Raw genomic sequence first — 19,217 nt, 5'->3', positions numbered from 1 at the left:
TCAAGCAGGGGGACAGAGTAAAATACACACAAAAGCGTGGGCAGAGGGAGTTTGGTGTACTGGAAAAACCAGAGAGGGCAGTATGGCTACACCCTAAAGAGGAAGAGGAGAAAGAAACTGATGAGGGTGCAGAAGTAAGCAGTAGCTAGGTCTCATGGGACCCTGCCATCCATATGACTCCAATTTTTAAGTTTCTGGCTCTTCTCTAACAAATAAAATGACTTCATGAATTATTTTTACTAAATTTTGACTTTATTGACTTTCAAAACAGAAACAGTTGCACTAAAGCTGATAATTCATACAGACAGACAAACACACACACACACACACACACACACCGCCTCCACACACATAATATAGAGCACCTTCCCCAAGGGCCATATAGTTTGGCATTATTAAAAAGTCTATTCTATAGCCATATATATGATTCTGGGTCAGCTGGGTAATTAACTGAAAATTATCTTCATATTCATTTTTCCTCCCCAGGAATGTTTCCTGCAGAAAGACCCAGAATATGAAGCTTTCTCGAACAGTTTTGAAAAATGTTCTGCCAGCAGCATGTGAATTCTCTATTGTCTTTCAGGACTTTTATCCACCCAGCTGACACATCCATTTCCCCTGAAGAGCAAGTAGCTTCTTGCTCTGCCCTGTGCCTTACTATTGGCAAGGCGGTGCAGGAATACATTGTAGTTCTGTTTACCACCAGGGTAAACTGCCCTTCTATAACATTCTTGCAGAAAGGCATTTTGGGGGGTTCAGTAAAGTCTCCATCTATTTACAGGTACTGAAAATAACATACACACACACTCTAGACATTGTGCCCACTCCTTACTGCCAAGGTTAATTAATCTGGTCCTTGGCACTTTAGACCTCACAACAGATTCATGCATTCATGATGATATCCATCCTGTTATTTTCTGAAAATAAATTATTTTGTATGCTTTCCCAATTCTACCTTCTCCAAGCTACCTTACTTTTCTTCTCCACTCTTACTTTTCAACTACTCATAACCATGCCTTCTAAGCTGTCATTTTATTGAAAGTAATAAATTAAGACATTCATCTTCAGTGGTTTCACCATTGCATAAGAATCAGTAACTTACACACTAGCATGCTCACAGTGTTAAGCAGATAGGAATTCAATTCAGTAGCAAAAACATTCACTGACCTTAGAAAGAAAACTTTCCATTTATAATTACTGGCTAGTCTTACACAATTGCAGCTTTCCAATACAGTATCATACTTTAAGATTAAATACTTTGAGGAATTTGTATCTTCTGTGCTTCTTCCCCAAAATGAAGTCACTGGCCACTTGCTGAGACTTATTTTGCTAGAGGTGCTGAGTCTACAGCTGGTCGTCTTGGGAATCAGTGCTTACGGCGGATCCTTGGCTGCTGGTGTCGACAGTTTCATAGCACTTTTGGTCTTTGGCAAAGTTGATGAAAACCTGATTTTTCAAGGGAAATGAAGCCATTAGCACTTGTAAACCAAAGGAAGAAATAAGGGGTGTGCATATGTGTGGTGTGTGCACAATGGGAAAGCAAATAAAAAGAAAATTAGATTTCATAGTGCTAAGTTGCTTTGGTTGTGTCCAACTCTTTGTGACTCCATGGACTGTAGCCCACCAGGCTCCTCTGTTCATGGAGTTTTCTGGGCAAGAATACTGGAAAGAATTGCCGTTTCCTCCTCCAGGGGGTTTTCCTGATCCAGGGATCAAACTAGTGGTGTCTCTTATGACTCTTGCACTAGCAGGCAGGTTCTTTACCATTAGTGCCACTTGGGAAGTCCCAGATTTCATAGGGGCACATCCAAATATATACACCAACTCTCATTAGGAATCTTTCCTTTAGGTATTGCCATTTAAATGGAGTTTGAAAACAGTACCTATAACTACATTTGTAATCATAATAAATGATAAAATCTAAAGCTATAATTGAATACCTATAGGCACATACTTGGAGAAGGCAATGGCACCCCACTCCAGTACTCTTGCCTGGAAAATCCCATGGATGGAGGAGCCTGGTAGGCTGCAGTCCATGGGGTTGCTAGGAGTCGGACACGACTGAGCGACTTCACTTTCACTGTTCACTTTCATGCATTGGAGAAGGAAAGGCAACCCACTCCAGTGTTCTTGCCTGGAGAATCCCAGGGACAGAGGAGCCTGGTGGGCTGCCGTCTATGGGGTCGCACAGAATCGGACACGACTGAAGTGACTTAGCGGCAGCAGCAGCAGCAGCCACATACTTGCGTCTATTTGATCTGCATCAGTATTTTTCAAGTATAAATAAGGAGCCCAATCCAAGCTCCTATGAAACATTTCTATGATGATGTTGAGAGAAATTTCACTAGTTTTAAGAGTTAATACACTGAAATAAAATTTGTATACAAATATCACAGTATGTTTCGTATGCTTGCTATTTAACAGGCAGACCTTTATGACTTTGTTTAAAATCATTAATTCTATTAGTCATAGATTAGTCATAGATTCATCCAGAAAATATTGAGAGACATGATACTGGTAATTGGTTACAAGTCCAAGGAAAAATCTGTGTTGGCAAAGCCATAATTGCCTTAACTCTCCATAAATAAAACTCTCTGTAAGATACAGCAAGATTTGGAGGCCACTTTAGCCTCCCTTTCAGGCCCTCTCCAGTGACAGGTACATGAAGCCAGTTACTGTATATAAATGTAACTAAGACAGATGATTTGAATGAAACAAAAGAATCCTGCATTTACCATTTTAGTTGCCTGAATCTAGCAGATCTAAATATCTCACTAGATAACCCCATCTTCCCCTAATCTAGGAAGCCAATCAATAGAAATGTTATTTAAGAAATATTCCAAGGAGAAAGAAAGGAAAGTGATAACAGCTATTTGTTTTATAGATGAAAATAATTGTTGCTTTACATATACAGACAACCGATGGGTACAGATATCTTAGAGAAGGAAAAAAATTTTTTTCTCCATTAAAATTAGTTAACTCTTCACATTTTTTAAATAACATCCCAAAATGTACTTATAAATAAATTAAGCTAAGTTTTTCAGGTGCAAGATTAGATATTGCTTCAACTAAAAATAAATTGAAGGTCATTAAAAAGAAGTAATTATGTACAATTAAATTTTTTTAAAAAATAAATAATCAGAATGTATTAATGTGAGATTGTGTACATGGACCACGGTATCTAGCTTACCTCTTCCAGAGTAGTCTGACTCACTAAGAAATTTGTGATATTTAAAGCAGTCTTGTTGGCCTCCAGCAGATCAAAAATGTTTGCTACTCCCCCTGCAGTGACGGGCACATGATATTCTAACATGCTGAGGTGCTGATCCTGTGCAAACCAAAGGGGAAATAACATTTATTTCTCAATGTCAGGTAATACTGAGTAGACTAGACATAACTTGACCAAGAGCTAAGAAACACACTGAAATTCATTCCTCTGGAAATGATCAGTTCAGTTCAGTTACTTGGTCATGTCCGACCCTTTGCAACTCCATGGACTGTAGCATGCCAGGCCTCCCTGTCTTTCACCAACTCCCGGAGTTTACTCAAAATCATGTCCATTGAGTTGGTGATGCCATCCAGCCATCTCATCCTCTGTCGTCCCTTTTTCCTCCTGCCCTCAATCCTTCCCAGTATCAGGGTTTTTTCCAATGAGTCAGCTCTTCTCATCAGGTGGCCAAAGTATTGGAGTTTCAGCTTCAGCATCATTCCTTCCAATGAATATTCAGGACTGATTTCCTTTAGGATGGACTGGTTGGATCTCCTTGCAGTCTAAGGGACTCTCAAGAGTCTTCTCCAACACCACAGTTCAAAAGCATCAATTCTTTGGTGCTCAGCTTTCTTTATAGTCCAACTCTCGCATCCGTACATGACTACTGGAAAAACCATATCTTTGACTAGATGGACCTTTTTGGCAAAGTAATGTCTCTGCTTTTTAATATGCTGTCTAGGTTGTTCATAGCTTTTCTTCAAAGGAGTAAGCCCTTTTAATTTCATGGCTGCTGTTACCATCTGCAGTGATTTTTGAGCCCCCCAAAATAAAGTCTACCACTGTTTCCACATCTATTTGCCATGAAGTGATGGAACCAGATGCCATGATCTTAGTTTTCTGAATGTTGAGCTTTAAGCCAACTTTTTCACTCTCCTCTTTCACTTTCATCAAGAGGCTCTTTAATTCTTCGCTTTCTGCCATAAGGGTGGTGTCACCTACATATCTGAGGTGAAATATCAAATATTATTGATATTTCTCCTGGCAATCTTGATTCCAGCTTGTGCTTCATCCAGTCCAGCATCTTGCATGATGTACTCTGCATATAAGTTATATAAGCAGGCTGAGAGTATACAGCCTTGATGTAATCCTTTCCCAATTTGGAACCAGTCTGTTGTTCCATGTCCAGTTCTAACTGTTGATTTTTGGCATACATACAGATTTCTCAGGATACAGGTCAGGTGGTCTGGTATTCCCATCTCTTTAAGAATTTTCCAGAGTTTGTTGTGATCCACACAGTCAAAGGCTTTGGCATAGTCAATAAAGCAAAAGTAGATGTTTTTCTGGAACTCTCTTGCTTTTTCAATGATGCAGCAGATGTTGAAAATTTGATCTCTGGTTTCTCTGCCTTTTCTAAAACCAGCTTGAACATCTGGAAGTTCATGGTTCATGTACTGTTGAAGCCTGGCTCAGAGAATTTTGAGCATTATTTTGCTAGCATGTGAGAAAAGTGCAATTGTCCGGTAGTTTGAGCATTCTTTGGCATTGCCTTTCTTTGGAATGGGACTGAAAACTGACCTTTTCCAGTCCTGTGACCACTGCTGAGTATTCCAGATTTGCTGGCATATTGAGTGCAGCACTTTCACAGCATCATCTTTTAGGATTTGAAATAGATCAACTGGAAAAATAATATGTATGTTTGGAAACTAACAGCTTTCAAAGAAGAGAGAAGTTTTGTGAATGTCTGAGAGAAAACAAATTAAAAAGCTAATAAAAATTCCAAAACATTTTACATTCATGTGTACTTAGAAAGTGACTATAGCCTTGCCTAGAAAAAATATTGTGGAATGATATTGCTGATGTCAGATTACAATAAGTTCACATAAGCTTTTTCAGAAATAACTTTTAAATTTTTCTTTTGTTTTAGTTAGAATTGTTCTAAAAGGCTAAGGATTAGTTGTTCAATTTATATTGGCTAAAGCTGGCAGATTTCAAAAGCATTGTCTAGGGGAAATCTCATTCAAATAATGCCATATTCTTTCTTAACTCTAAAAATCTTTTCAATTTATTTAGACCATAGTATTCCCATCAATTTAGTACTCTATTCTTATTTCCTTGGAGTATCTTTAACATCTTGCTTTTCTGAATATTTTATCAGTTATCATGTCCCATTTATTTTTCCCTTTAACATAACTCTTAAATGTAACCATTCCTCTCTATGTGCACCATCAATATTATTAATTTGATGTTTATCATTCCATATCTGAGTTATTGCAACAGCCTCTTCAGAAGCCTAGAAACCATATACACTCATATGTTCTGGCACAAAGTAACTAGAATAATCTTTCCTAAATACTAGTTTGGTCAGGATGTTTTTTAACTCCATAATCAACACCTATGTCAGATCAAGATTGTTACATACTGGAAACCCCTCTTCTCACACCTTTGCTTACTGTCTAGCCCCTCTTTATTTTTACTTTCAAATTATTGTTTTGCTATCTCCCTTTTTAGAGATCTGGAAACCATCATACACTTGTAAAGAATGGTCTACATAGGAAGACATCAAACTTTTATCATCACGGCACTTGTCTGGTAAGCTCTAGTCCCATGAAGAACAGACCAGGACAAATACAATCTCAAGTTCACTGAAAGAAAAAGCACTATGACCAATGCGATTTGTGCAAAAATAAAGCATTCTTTAATTTTAAATTTGATTTTAATTTAGATGATAGAAAATGGTCTTTGATAAGAATCAGAAAAGCTATTTCTTCCTGGAAAACTTAGTTTAGGTTTCAGAGGTTGAAGTAAAAGTATTTTGTACAGATAAAAGAATTGTTTTTAAAAATGCTCTCTATTGCTTTCCAGAATCACTTTATGTTAATATGGTTCCTGACAGTTCATGAAGCATCTTTGTGGACACTTTATCATTTAGTTCTCACACCAGTCTTGTGAAGTAGATATCAAAAGTATTTATAAAATAGGAATATGAAGCGTAGAGACTTTAAATCTCTTGCTGGAATCACACAGGTAGAGCTGGATCTCAGTCCAAGTCTTCTAATTTCTTTTCATCATTGCACACCTGATTTTCATGTTAAACCAATTATTTGCTATCATCATCTTGTACAAATTACCTGCACATCAGAGATGATATAACGGTAACTTTTTTGTCAACTGCATTTAAATGTGTATTATGTGAGATTTATGTGTATACATCTGTGTGTGCCCATTCTGTTAATACATGTATGTAAGATTAAATTAATTGAGTGATGTTTCAGGTAGTGTGTGATTGAAGAACTTGATTTCCAAGCAATTCTCCTCAAAACTTTGTGGGCTTATTTTTCAAATGAGGAAGGCAAAGGAGATAATCTCTTCTAGCTGTGACATACAGACAGGAACTCTGTAATTTCTTTTTTTTCTAAGAAGGAAAGCCCTTGGTCATATGTATCTGTCATCCCTCACTTCTCTAACATATATAACCAATAAACTACTTAAGTATACAATCCAACCTGAAAACTAATACAATATGGTCATAAAGCCTTTGTGAGGAAGAAATAATGGTATGTAAAAGGATTATGATACTCTTAAGCAGCTACAAAAACATATAACTTAATTTGAAGATTTTATTTGTTCATACTAAGTATGCTTCAGAATATCTTAACCGTCTTGAACTAATCAATATATTAAGATGAATAATAAAGGTATGGTCAACTTGAAAATGACAAACATCCACTACCCTATTACAACTATCAAAACCAGTCAATCTCTTACTTACTTTTAAGTATGTTTTTGGAAAGTGCAGTTGCATGAACCTTGTGAGGGCCTCCATGCTCACTCTGGCATTCTTCACGTGAACCTTGACAGTAAATCCTCGTCCAAATCTAGAAAGAAGTGCAAAACACAATATAAGTTATGTTTTGCTGAAATAGATCTTCTGGAATTCTAGATAATGAAACAGGACCCAAGCTGACAGTTATAGGCCCTTTTCCTATACAAAGAATATCACTTTGCAATAAAAAGGGCATATTGCAAACTAAAAATAGTGCACTGCTATGATTTTTTATTTCTACCACTTTGGACAAAAGCTGCATTAGAAATGAAACATAAAGTCTTGGCTTTCTTTGGCATCCATGAATTGGTGTGTCTTCTGTCCTTCGGTTGTGTCTGACTGTTTGTGACCCCATGGACTGTAGGCCATCAGGCTCCTCTGTCCATAGAATTCTCCAGGCAAGCATACTAGAGTAGGTAGCCATTCTGTTCTCCAGGGGATCCTCCCAACCCAAGGATTGAACCTGGGTCTTCTACATTGCAGGCAGATTCTCTACCATCTAAGCCACCAGGAATTGATGTCAATTTTGGGGCTAAATACTTTCTAATTTAAAGCAAAGAAGGTCTTGAGAGGCAAGTTATTGAAGATTTGGTATCAACTGTAAAGATTAAAATCATTGGGATTTTAAAAATAAATAATAAACCAATATAACTGCTAACTTTTATACTTTATACTTTTGCATCAAAAGTAGTGTTTGTAAACAAGTCACAGCAGACTCTCTGAGAATAACATATAAGTTCTTTTTCATCCTTTTTTCGTATCTTGATCAACTTTGTTTTATAAGGAAGTCAAGCTGTTGTACAGATAAAGATATAAAGGAATGTCACGGTGTTTTAAGATTAACATGGATATGTATAAATGCATATGTACTCTGGAAAATATATTAATTTAATTTTAATTTGATAGTATGATATTTATGTATATCTCCCCAATGTATTTTTGGTTAAAAGGTTTTAAATGTAGTAAAAATGTTAAATAGCTTACTGAAAGCCTATGCAAATGACAAATGAACATACTAGACAAAAATCAATGCCTTCATTTACTTGTCAAGATATAACTGGTTACAGAGTTTACTCTTGAAACTACTTCCTGAGAGTATTTTGGTTGGTGAATAATAATCATATCATTATTATATTATCATTATTATTAGCTTTTAGTCCTTCTAGGTTTGGGGGTTATTAATTAAAAACATTCAATATTCAGTATTATTATTTAACTTCAAAATGAATCAATGGTTAGCTTCTCCATTCCAGTTTTACTAGGCATTGTAGGATAGGCTGCTGAGATAATCTTTGAAGGCAAGTATAGCACTGGTAGATTGATTACTCTACACTGTGTGTTAAACAATGCATTCATTCTTTACCTGCTCTTAATGTGCTGCAGTGATCCAATACATTGGAACCTTCCATTCACCATAATGGCCAACCTTGTACACAGAGCCTCACATTCTTCCATGCTGAAAGGCAGAATCATGTCAGCATTCTGGGCACAGAAAATTGGCTTAAGTTCATAAGCTTAAGTTTAACTCTTTTCTTTATAGCACCTTAGGAATACTGTTTGAATATCTGAGTCCCTTAAACTGTCTTTTCCTTTGAAGAACAAAAAAATCTTTTAACATATGACATAAATGTCTTTGCATGGGGTTTACTACTGTTTCTTTTCAGACTTGAGGACATCATTCTCACCTGGATTGCTGCTCTATCAAACAGTATTTCCTTCAAGCTCTTTTAAGCTTTGACTTAAGACCTACATTTTGTGAGAAATATTTCCAAAATAGTATACTAAGTTGTTTTCATCATGGCTTATACTCAATATTCAGATGACTTTTTTTTTTAATTTATTTTTTTGGCCACACCCTACAGCATGCAAGATCTTATTTCCCTACCAGAGAGTGAACCTGTGCCCCCTGCAATGGAAGCACAGAGTCTTAACCACTGGGCCATCAGGGAAGTCCCTCAGTTGGCTTTTACATTTTTGTATTTCTAACCAGTTAACCTGTACTTGATTATATAATTCTGACTTCAGGGACTATGATACTGGAGGAGATCTTAGGTATCATCTTGAGATCTTAGGTATCACCCTGTCCACTTAAACACAAAAGTTAATAGGAAATCAGTGATTGGCTTCAGAACATATACTGTGCTTGGGGGCAAGGTTAGTATATAGGATATAAATAAGTCTCAGTTCTAAACATATCTAGTTCTTTTTCTACTATATGATCATTATAATGAAAGGATAAACTTAATACAAGGCCAATCTTATAAGAAAGGCACAGATAAAAGGCTTTAGTAGCTTTTTTACTTAGTTGATTGGCAGGGTCTACTTCATGGAGGAGGCTTGTGGACTAGTTCTGAAAAGATTAGTAAGATTAGAATTTGGAAAGATTTTGTGTAAAGACCAACTCTAGTAGAAGGCACAGCAAAGAAAGGGCATGGTGATAGGAAAGGGCAGGGAGTGTAAGTGGAACCATGGATCTCTCAGATTGATTGATAGGAAGAAAAGACTAGAAAGTTAGCTGAGGTTGGATAATAAAAGGCCTTGCATACTAAGCCAAAACATGCTAAATTTTGTGTGATAGACAATAGAGAGGAATGATTGAGTTAAGAGGGTCAAAAGTTATGGAAATTTTATTTTTTAATAGATTGCTAGGCCCTGTCCCCCAACAAGAGCTGGGATCTCACCAGGAAATCCTCTTGACTTCCTCTTTTGACTAGGAACATAAAATACTTTAATCCAATTGTGGAATTCACTCTTAGTATATGTTACACAGTATTATCTGTCACCTGACTCTAAAGTTCCACACCCAATTTACCTGTGAGAAGTGAGGATGACAGAACATTTATTCTGGACTTCTTCTGAAATGATCTTCCAGAGGTGCCGTTTTGACTTAGGATCCATCCCAGAGCTTGGCTCATCCTTAATAGAAAGTTACAAGAAGAATTTATCAAATTAATTAAATTTTGATGAGGTTCTTTACATGAATCATTGCATCTCACTTGCCTAGAACAGAAATCACTTTTCGAGGTCCTGTGACTAACTTGTTTTATACTTAATGGGCTTCTTTCTGCTGCTGTCAAAAAGCTCAAAATTAATCATTTTAAATTGTCAATCTGTTTTAAACAGTGTCTCAGTGAAGTTGACACTCTGTTACTTTACACATGTCTCTTATATTTCTTTGGAAAAAAATCTGCTTCAATTACTGACAAAGCCAGAGTTTTGATATTTAATACTATCATCACATATATATCTGAAGCTACATCAACCAGATTGTGGCCTTGCTCCTGATGGTAGAATTGTGCCTGTGACTGATAGACAATATGCCATGTGAAGCACAGAGAATGCATGTTTTTGTTAATATGATTGAGGGGCATTTTCAGTTTTATGTTATTGATTGAAATTTAATACTCCTTGGGGAAATAAAAGTAAGACTTACAGAAAATGCCAAATAGAAAGATATAAATTACATTTTAAAGTAAATGATGTTTTGAAAAATTATTCAGGCATAAAATTAGAAATGTAGCAATGGAAAACTAAACAAGCAATAATAGACCCTGACAGATGATTAAAAAATCAAACTGTAGGTCAAGATTAAGTAAAAATTAAAAATATATGTCTGAAATGTAAAGTATGCAGATAGGATCAGCAGAGGCTTATTTTTATAGCAAGGGGTTAAACTGAAATTTAAAGAAAGAAATGAGTATTAGTTCGGGGAAACAGTAAAGATTATATTGTCACTGTTCCTATTTTTGAAGACAATGGCATATATAGTAAGTATATATAAAACATATATACAGTATCTTTCTCTCATGGCCTGATTTCAATTTAGCTCATTAATGCATAACATTTGCATAGAGCTTTTTAACATTTTAAAGTACTTTACATCTATTATCTCATAGAGGTGCCTAAAAATTGTTTTCTTAAATTTAATGGACACTTATACAATAGAATTACATTATGAGTGTCGATTGGCAGAAACATAATGCATTATATGCTTCCGGTATTATACAGAGAGGGCTTATGCATTACTCTATCTGGGCAGTTTAAGTGATTTGATATTCTATATTACTTAATTCCTGAAATAATGTGATGATTTATAACTGGTGATTTTATGGCCTAGTTAAGCCTCTTTTGAAGTTTTGGAAGTCCTTGAATGAAGGGGATCTTTCAAAATAAGGGCAGCTTATTTCTCTGAAATAAACACTTTTCACAAGGTTTGGCTTGAGGAACAGAATACTTTGTCAACTCTAGGGTAACATATTTCCAGGTGATGAATTTAACTTTTCAGCTTTTAATCAAAATATTAACATGACATGTGTTTCTTTCTTTCAAAAAATTCAGATAAAATAGAATGGCATATTTTCAAGACTGCATCTCAAGCTAGGTAACTCATGTTTTTAAGCAACAAGGAGATAACATTTTAGTACAACACATTGTCCTGAAATGTATATTTTCTTTTTAGTAGAAGCTGGAAAATGTGTTAATTCAACTGATCAGTTACTAATAGAACTGATTCCTTCAATAACTGGGAATCAAATTCTGTCATAGTTTTACTTACTTATCTGAATATCCTGAATTTGTTTCAGCTACTTCCTATTTCCATGTTTCCTCTGAAATTACCTGAGCCATAGCTTCAGACAAAAAATATTTTTGAGGGCATATTATTATGGCAACAAATTACCTGGTATAAATTTCCTTAATGAGAGAGTATATGTGAAGTGCTTTACAAAATAACCAGCACATAGTGATACCCAACCGAGGAATCAAGTGGAGGTCTCCTGCACTGTAGGCGGATTCTTTACCAGCTGAGCTACCAGGGAAGCCCCTAATGAGACCTCAGTAAATGCTTATTGCAATAAGGATAATGAAATGTTATACACACAATTGGATATGTGATTCTAATTGGGCATTAGCCTTTTTCACAGTGATTCTCTTACCAGCAACAGAATCGAAGGTTTCCCTATCAAGGCCAGTGCAGTAGACAATTTTCTTTTTGTGCCGTAACTACACATAGAGGTAACTTTGTCCTTGTAGGGCACCAGGTGAAGTCTCCCAAGGAGTTTTTGAACAGTCTGCGGGTGGAAAAAAGGATTTGTTGGTTTTCCCTTGCCAAAACCCTTAGAGCATTAAATGAAAAAAGAGCTACTTGTGAAGAGTTTTATAATGAAGAAATACATATTTTAGTTTTTTTTCAAAGGTTCACTTAAAGATGAATAGTTCATTTAAAGATAAACACAATTCCGTGGAGGCTCATTCATAAATGGGATTTCTTGTCCCCCCAATACACGTGCTTGTATGTGTGTATGTGTTTACAATGGTTCTTTCTGCTGTATTGACACAGGATTTACTTTTAAGCCTCAAAGAGCTAAAACAGAATGCATCCCTTTACAAGGCAGGTTTCTTATTGATTGTCATCACTGTTTCATCTTTTTTCTTACTGTGGGATGAGCTGTCACAAAGGCTTTAGGTTTATTTAAAAATGACCCAGTATCAAATCTATAGTGTATTAACTTAGGAATCTTGGGTTCTTGTGGCTATTTCAGTAGTTAAATAGCTCTGGCAAATAGTGGAATCCTAGGAGGATTTAAGAAGTCCCCGAGGGTTGCAAAAATAGAGAAAACTGCCCAAAAGATTAGTCTTTCCATTAAAAAGGTAAATAATTGTAGTGAGGTACAAAAACACATTTCAAAAAGCAAATTGGAATCTATTCTATTTTACTTGGGCATTTTGAACATGCCCAGTCAACTACTCAGTTGTGTCCAACTCTCTGACACCCTCTGGACCCACCAGGCTCCTCTGTCCATGAGATTCTCCAGGAAAGAATATGGGACTCAGTTGCCATTCCATCCTCCAGGGGATCTTCCCAACCCAGGGATCTAACCCACATCTGTTTCTCCTGCACTGGCAGGCAAATTCTTTACCACGAGTCACTTGGGAAGCCCATTTTGTAGGTAACTCCATGTTTCAATAGTTATCTGAACACTAAAAGATATACAGGCATCACCAACCAAGGCTCAGTCCAGAGCTTAAGGCAAATCTTATTCTTTATTCAACAGTTTTTAAAAGATAATGGAACAAATATAGGCCAAGATGTTTCTAAAGCTGAGTTCATAGGTGTGTTTATGATATATATACAATCAAGCTAATACTGCTTCCATTATCACTGTCAGGAGAAAATTGTCATAGTTTTCCAGATGTCAGCTTGGTCTTGAGTGTGGGTAGGTGGGAAGCATAAGCCAAAATGCTTTTTGAATAAACTAGTTCTTCACACTTATACTCACTTCTTTAATATCTTTTTCTGGAATTCCATGTATTCTAGCATAGAAATATAAATGTTCTTCTATGGTTACCAGGTCATCCAAAGCATCTTCCTGAGGACAGTAGCCAATTAATGAGCTGTGAGAGTTAACGTGAGCCAGAGACCTGAATAAAAAGCATCAAAAACATGAATGACTTTCTAAAGACATTTCCTTCCTAGCCCTCAGATGCTGCGTGTGTGTGCATGCTAAGTCACTTCAGTTGTGTCTGACTTCAGGTGACTCTGTGGACTACAGCCTGCCAGACTCCTCTGTCCATGGGATTTTCCAGGCAAGAATACTGGAGTGGCTTGCTGTGTCCGCCTCCAGGGGATCTTTCCAACCCAGGGATCAAATCCACACCTCTTACATCTACCTGCTTTGGCAGGTGGGTTCTTTACCACTAGTGCCACCTGGGAAGCCCCTCAGATATTGAGAGGGTAGTTCTGTTTGGGTTGTGGTGATTGGTGAGTCTGGTAAAAAGATATAAAATGATCCCACCATCATAGTCACACTGAAAAATTAAAAAATTTCCACTCACTTGAGTAGCTGGTTTTCTCCTAAGGATTTAATAATATAACCACAAAATAACATCAAAAGTTCACTTTAATTATTTTTCTAATTTAATTATGTTGTGTTTGGTAATTTGAAGCACTTGTTTTTCATACCCAGTCTTATTTCTGATCAGAATGTTTCCACTTGTAGGAATTATGTCTCCAGTCAGCATCTTGAAGATGGTGGTTTTTCCTGCTCCGTTCACCCCAAGAAGTCCAAAGCACTGGTTTGAGGGAGAAAAAAAAAGATGTAAACTAATTCAAATCAAAGACAAGTTACTATTATCTCTTTGCTTCCTTTCCTTGGGTGAAATAAATTATCAAGAAAAATAAATCACTGGCTATTGCAGTGTTTTGCTGGCATTGGATAAAGCTTTCACTTTTAAAACAAATGGGTACTTATGTATCTTTTTTTCCCTTTAACCATCTGAATATTTGTGTATATACCTAGGACTTGTTTTTACATATTATACTCTAGCACGCCTCTGTGCAACATGATAGAATATCCAATAAAGCAGATATGCTAACCTGGCAAAGTAATGGTATTTATAAATTTAAAATTATTCAGACAAAATCACAACTTTACTAAATAAGCAACTGAAGCAATAATCTCTTTATCCAATTGAATAAATTTGATGCGTTTAGTTTGCAGCCCGCCTCAGCAAAAAAGGAAATACTCACATTCTCTTTCTGCTTTCAAAACTGTCTTACCTACTGCTTCTATGAAAACAGCAATAATATGAATATGACTGCAATTCTAGGACCTCAGTTCTGACAACTGATTTCTATATGCTGTCTTTGCTGCTCTGCCACCAAGTCGCTTCAGTCGTGTCCAATTCTGTGCGACCTCAGAGACGGCAGCCCACCAGGCTCTGCCGCCCCTGGGATTCTCCAGGCAAGAACACTAGAGTGGGTTGCCATTGCCTTCTCCAAGAGGCCTAAAAACTAGGAGTTGAAAAGAGCTCCCTGAACAGACTTCTTGACGGAAAGTCCACTCAAGAAGGATAGTAACTTGGGAAGGGGATCAGGATATGGTGAGTCTTCCCTACCAAGAGGGGAGGGTTACAGGACAAGTAACACATAGACACATGTAAATTATATATATAGAATCCATAAAAATATTTAAAGGCTGACTTCATATTTATAGAAAAAAAATTAAGGAACGGTAAAATTCTTGTCACTTACCAAGTCAACATAAAGGAGGCGTGCATGCCTGCACGCTCAGTAATATCCAGCTCTTCTGCGACCCTCATGGACTGTAGCCTGCCAGGCTCCTCTGTCCATGGAATTTTCCAGGCAAGAACACTGGAGTGGGTTGCTATTTCCTCCTCCATATAAAGGATAGTTAGAAACAAAACATTGTTCCTTACCTCCCCAGCAGGTATCCCAATGCTGACGTTGTTTACAGCTATAATCTTTTTGTGGATAAGTTGGTAAGTCTTTGTGAGACGATGGAGTTGGACCAGGTCATAATCATTTGCGCCTTTCTCAACTCTAAATCTTTCAGCCTGCACATCTTCATCTTCATCTATTGTCTCAATAACAGATGAAGAGCTAAATTTTCTAAAGAAGAGTCTAAAAAATGAACCCGATGATTTTGCATCAATAATTTTGAAATGACACCACTCGGTTTTGACATCTTTTTAAAAGTTCTCACTTCACAAAAGTGTGCCAAGTTTGTTTTAAATTTTTCATGCATTTTGCTAAATAACTTAAAAATTAGCATGGGTGTTCTTTATAATATTTGTTATAATATTTGAGAAACAGTTTTTGCTTTCAATGACTTAAATACTTACAGATTCCCTATTACAAGTCAGAATGTTAATTTCAGTAACAAGGAACTTTAGTTTGGGTTTGAAAGTTACTCCTAACAGAGAGACCAGAGTCATTAGTAGGACTCAACACCTACAAGACCATGATCAATGATCATTGTTATTTTTAGTTTGTCCGATTTATTCTTTGGTCATCAATAATTTAAATGTTATTCTATAGTCTTTTTTTATTATTATTATGAATGTCTTACCTAGGACCTAGCCAGTATATTAAGGTTATCAGTCCTGAAAATTCTAAGAAATCTCAAACCCACTTCAGTATCTTGTCTACTGAATACCAAAAAAACCAAACCAACAAATCAATTTAGGTCTTCCTCCCAATATCCCTGTTTCTTTTAATGACATCCCTAGAGATTCCAATTGTGATATTTTCTTTGAATCTTTCCCATTCTAAAATCCACTCATGCAGTCAGCATCCTAATACTGGAAATATCTTAAAAACAGCCAGTTATTTATCATTTTCTGTTTCTGTTACCATCACAGGCTTTCATTTTTTTTTCTCACTTAGGTTTATCCAGGAACCTCAAACTGCTCCATTGTCTCTGAATCGTTCCTTCCAATCTGCACTACCTCCACAAAATCACAGCTCCTAAAGCACCATTTGATTCTGTTGGTCTCTGTTAAAAAACCTTCAATGTGCTATTATTAATATTAGTTTATCAGGTAAAGTCCAAGCTATCACTCTTTAACCAAGCAATCAGTATACTCCATAATTTTTCAACCCCATGCTTCAGCTCCTACTCTTTCATTATATTTAGTCTATGCTCTAATCAAATTTTATTACTTATTTCTTAAATATTCACCCCAATTTTTCTATCTTTGTTCTTGTCTTTCCTTTTATTAATTTAAATCTTAATTTCCAATAAGGAATACATGTACTTCATTTATTAAAATTAAAATGGTACTAAAGAATATTTAGAGAAAAGTCTCCTTCAAATACATAGTTTTTTTAGAAGTTTCATAATTAGAAATAGTTTAAGCATATATATGCATAAAAATATACTTCCTTTTTAAAACTCAAATGGTAATATACTTCATATGTAGCTCTGAACCTTGCAATTCTCACTTAACAAATATTAGAAGTAATCCCAAATATGACACAGTGAACTGCATCATTCTTTCTAATGGCTGCATAGTGTTTCACTTATAAAGTAGGAACATAATTTATTTAACCAGTCCCAAAAACAGTACCTTTAGGTTATTTCCATTCTTTTGCTATTAGGAATGGTTACTATGATGAATTTGCATATACATAGTTCTGCATATTTGTTAGCATATCTGTAGGGAAAATTCCTAGAAATAGAATTGTTGGGTCAATGATGTTTATTTACGATTCTGTCATCATTTTGCTCAATCTTCTTTTTCTGAATACATTGCTAATATCTACACACTCAATTCTCTTTTCCCACTTCTACTTTCTATCCTTCTAAACACAACTCAAAGACTGTATCTTCTGTTTTTGCACATATTTTCTCTCTACCACTGAATCTTGATCTCTTTTAGGCTAACAACTGGGCTAATTTAATTTTACTACCTCATTTTACAATACTTGCAGAACCATAGTAAGGCTTGAGAACTATTTACTGAATGAAAGAGATTGTGAATTGTGCTACAACTTTTAAAGTTTTTTGAGCAAAACATTTCCATTTCACTAAGCTTAGACCATTGACCCTTCTCTGAACATTTTGAATTGAGTTTTGTCATGGATGTCAAACACTGTTTTCATTGTATTTACCTGAGTTTATTTATTAGCCACTCATTGATTAAAAGTCGCAAGAAAAAGAACATGGTTCCCTGAGAAACTAAAGCCACAAACATTGCACCTAGTTTATCCATCTCAAAGGTTTCATTTGGATACTCCACTCCATACGCTTTTAAGAAGTCTAGGACCGACTGTTGTTGAGAAAGTTCGATCAAACCATAGCCAAAACAGAACTGTGGGAAAATCAGGAAAATGCGCTTGAGGGTTTCAGAAATAAGTTCTAAAGTCTGAAATAAGAGAGAAAAAAAATAAAGTTCAGTTTTAAGTTTCCAACAAATTGATGACAATTTGAAACTAGATGTAGATAAATACTGAAATTTCAGAAGCTTATCTAGATTGGTAATTATTGCATGTACATGCTGAATTTTCATATAAACATTTACTATAACCAAATGGTGTAGATTTATTACCAAAATAAAAGCAGAAAAGGATTATATATATATATTTGAGATGGTCTAAGGTGTCAGGTCAAACCCTGGGGACTTCAGAATGTAGTAATAGCAAGGGTACTGGGGTATGATAGACTATCTGTGGGGCTTCCCTGGTGGCTCAGGTGATAAAGAATCTGCCTGCATGTGGGAGACCCAGGTTCAGTCCCTGGGTTGGGACTGAAGGCCCTGGAGAAGGGAATGGCTATACACTCCAGTATCTTTGCCTGGGGAATTCCATGGATGGAGGAGGCTGGTGGGCTATAGTCCATGGGGTCACAAAGAGTTGTACATGACTGAGCAACTAACACATAGGTAGGTGCTTGAGTAAAGAGGGATTTAGTAAAGTTTTGAAACTAAGGTAATTCCTACTTGAAGAGGGAATAAAATGGTAAAATGATACGGAAGGAGAAACAACCTATCTCAAAGAGGAGCAAATGACACATTTTCATGCTATTTATACTTGGGACCAACCACTTGCAGCTCATGAATTTTCTTATTGCTTCTGGAGTATGCTTGTCTATTTTCTCTTTATTCGTTTCCATTCAATTGTCCAGCATTGTTGGGGTTTCCCTTCTCACTAATCATAATTGTTAGCTATGAATGGAAAGTGACGCTTACAATGAAGTAGATTCCAATACATGACTGAAAGGGAATGAGTTAGGTTTTTTCTCTATGGATGTTCAAATGAATCTTAACTCAGTCATACAACTAAGGAATGTTGTCTTTGTCCCTACCAAACCATAACAACTTGTTAATAAGAAGTTTAGCTGACTGATTGGCTGCATGATTTCTCCCGTGTCATACAAAGTATCTGACTGAATATCTCCATTCCCCTACTCAAGCCCTATCAAATGTCAATAGTTTTGTCATTGCATAAATACAATCAGGGAGCCAAATCCTTTGAGCTGTTTTGTAGATACTGAAACCCCACCAGGTGGTAGAAGTTAACCTGTAAGCTGCCCACAAGCACAAAGACCCCAGATGACTGGAATTAGAAGGCTGAGAGATTGACCCCAATTACCTGACCACCAACCAGTCAGAGGAATGTCCATGAGCTGATCATATACCCCACAACCTCGTCTCCCTCACCCTGTCTTTAAAAACCCTTCTCTGAAAGCCACCAGGGGAATTTAGGCCCTTCAAGTGTTAGCTGACTCGACTCCTTGCTTGGTGCTCTACAATAAAATGATGCACGCGTTTCACCAAAAAATATAATCAGAGACATTAAACTAGATAAATACAACCAGAGATATTAAATTAAAAATTCTAAAAAGAATTTTTAAAGGCCGTAGTTTCCCTTCCACTACATTT

The 19,217-nt window shown here is 36.2% G+C and overlaps 1 protein-coding gene across 1 annotated transcript in view; it reads right to left on the bottom strand.

Annotated features, from left to right (window-relative positions):
• Nucleotides 1-1,013: 1,013 nt before the first annotated feature.
• ABCA12 (ATP binding cassette subfamily A member 12) overlaps nucleotides 1,014-19,217 on the bottom strand; it is a 203,365-nt gene continuing 185,161 nt past the window's right edge. Inside the window, exons 44-53 of the mRNA XM_040228568.1 lie at nucleotides 17,449-17,702; nucleotides 15,252-15,456; nucleotides 13,996-14,105; nucleotides 13,313-13,454; nucleotides 11,969-12,103; nucleotides 9,847-9,950; nucleotides 8,398-8,490; nucleotides 6,981-7,086; nucleotides 3,191-3,328; nucleotides 1,014-1,446 (exon numbers count right to left, since the gene is read on the bottom strand). Of these exons, the coding sequence (XP_040084502.1) occupies nucleotides 1,345-1,446; nucleotides 3,191-3,328; nucleotides 6,981-7,086; nucleotides 8,398-8,490; nucleotides 9,847-9,950; nucleotides 11,969-12,103; nucleotides 13,313-13,454; nucleotides 13,996-14,105; nucleotides 15,252-15,456; nucleotides 17,449-17,702 (1,389 nt within the window). The 3' untranslated portion in view covers nucleotides 1,014-1,344. The remainder of the gene's footprint in view (nucleotides 1,447-3,190; nucleotides 3,329-6,980; nucleotides 7,087-8,397; nucleotides 8,491-9,846; nucleotides 9,951-11,968; nucleotides 12,104-13,312; nucleotides 13,455-13,995; nucleotides 14,106-15,251; nucleotides 15,457-17,448; nucleotides 17,703-19,217) is intronic.

The sequence above is a fragment of the Oryx dammah genome, unplaced genomic scaffold, assembly GCF_014754425.2.
Source record: "Oryx dammah isolate SB20612 unplaced genomic scaffold, SCBI_Odam_1.1 HiC_scaffold_27, whole genome shotgun sequence".
Taxonomy (NCBI): Eukaryota; Metazoa; Chordata; class Mammalia; order Artiodactyla; family Bovidae; genus Oryx; species Oryx dammah.
The sequence above is the reverse complement of the archived record's forward strand: the minus strand, read 5'-3'. Positions and strand labels throughout refer to the sequence as shown.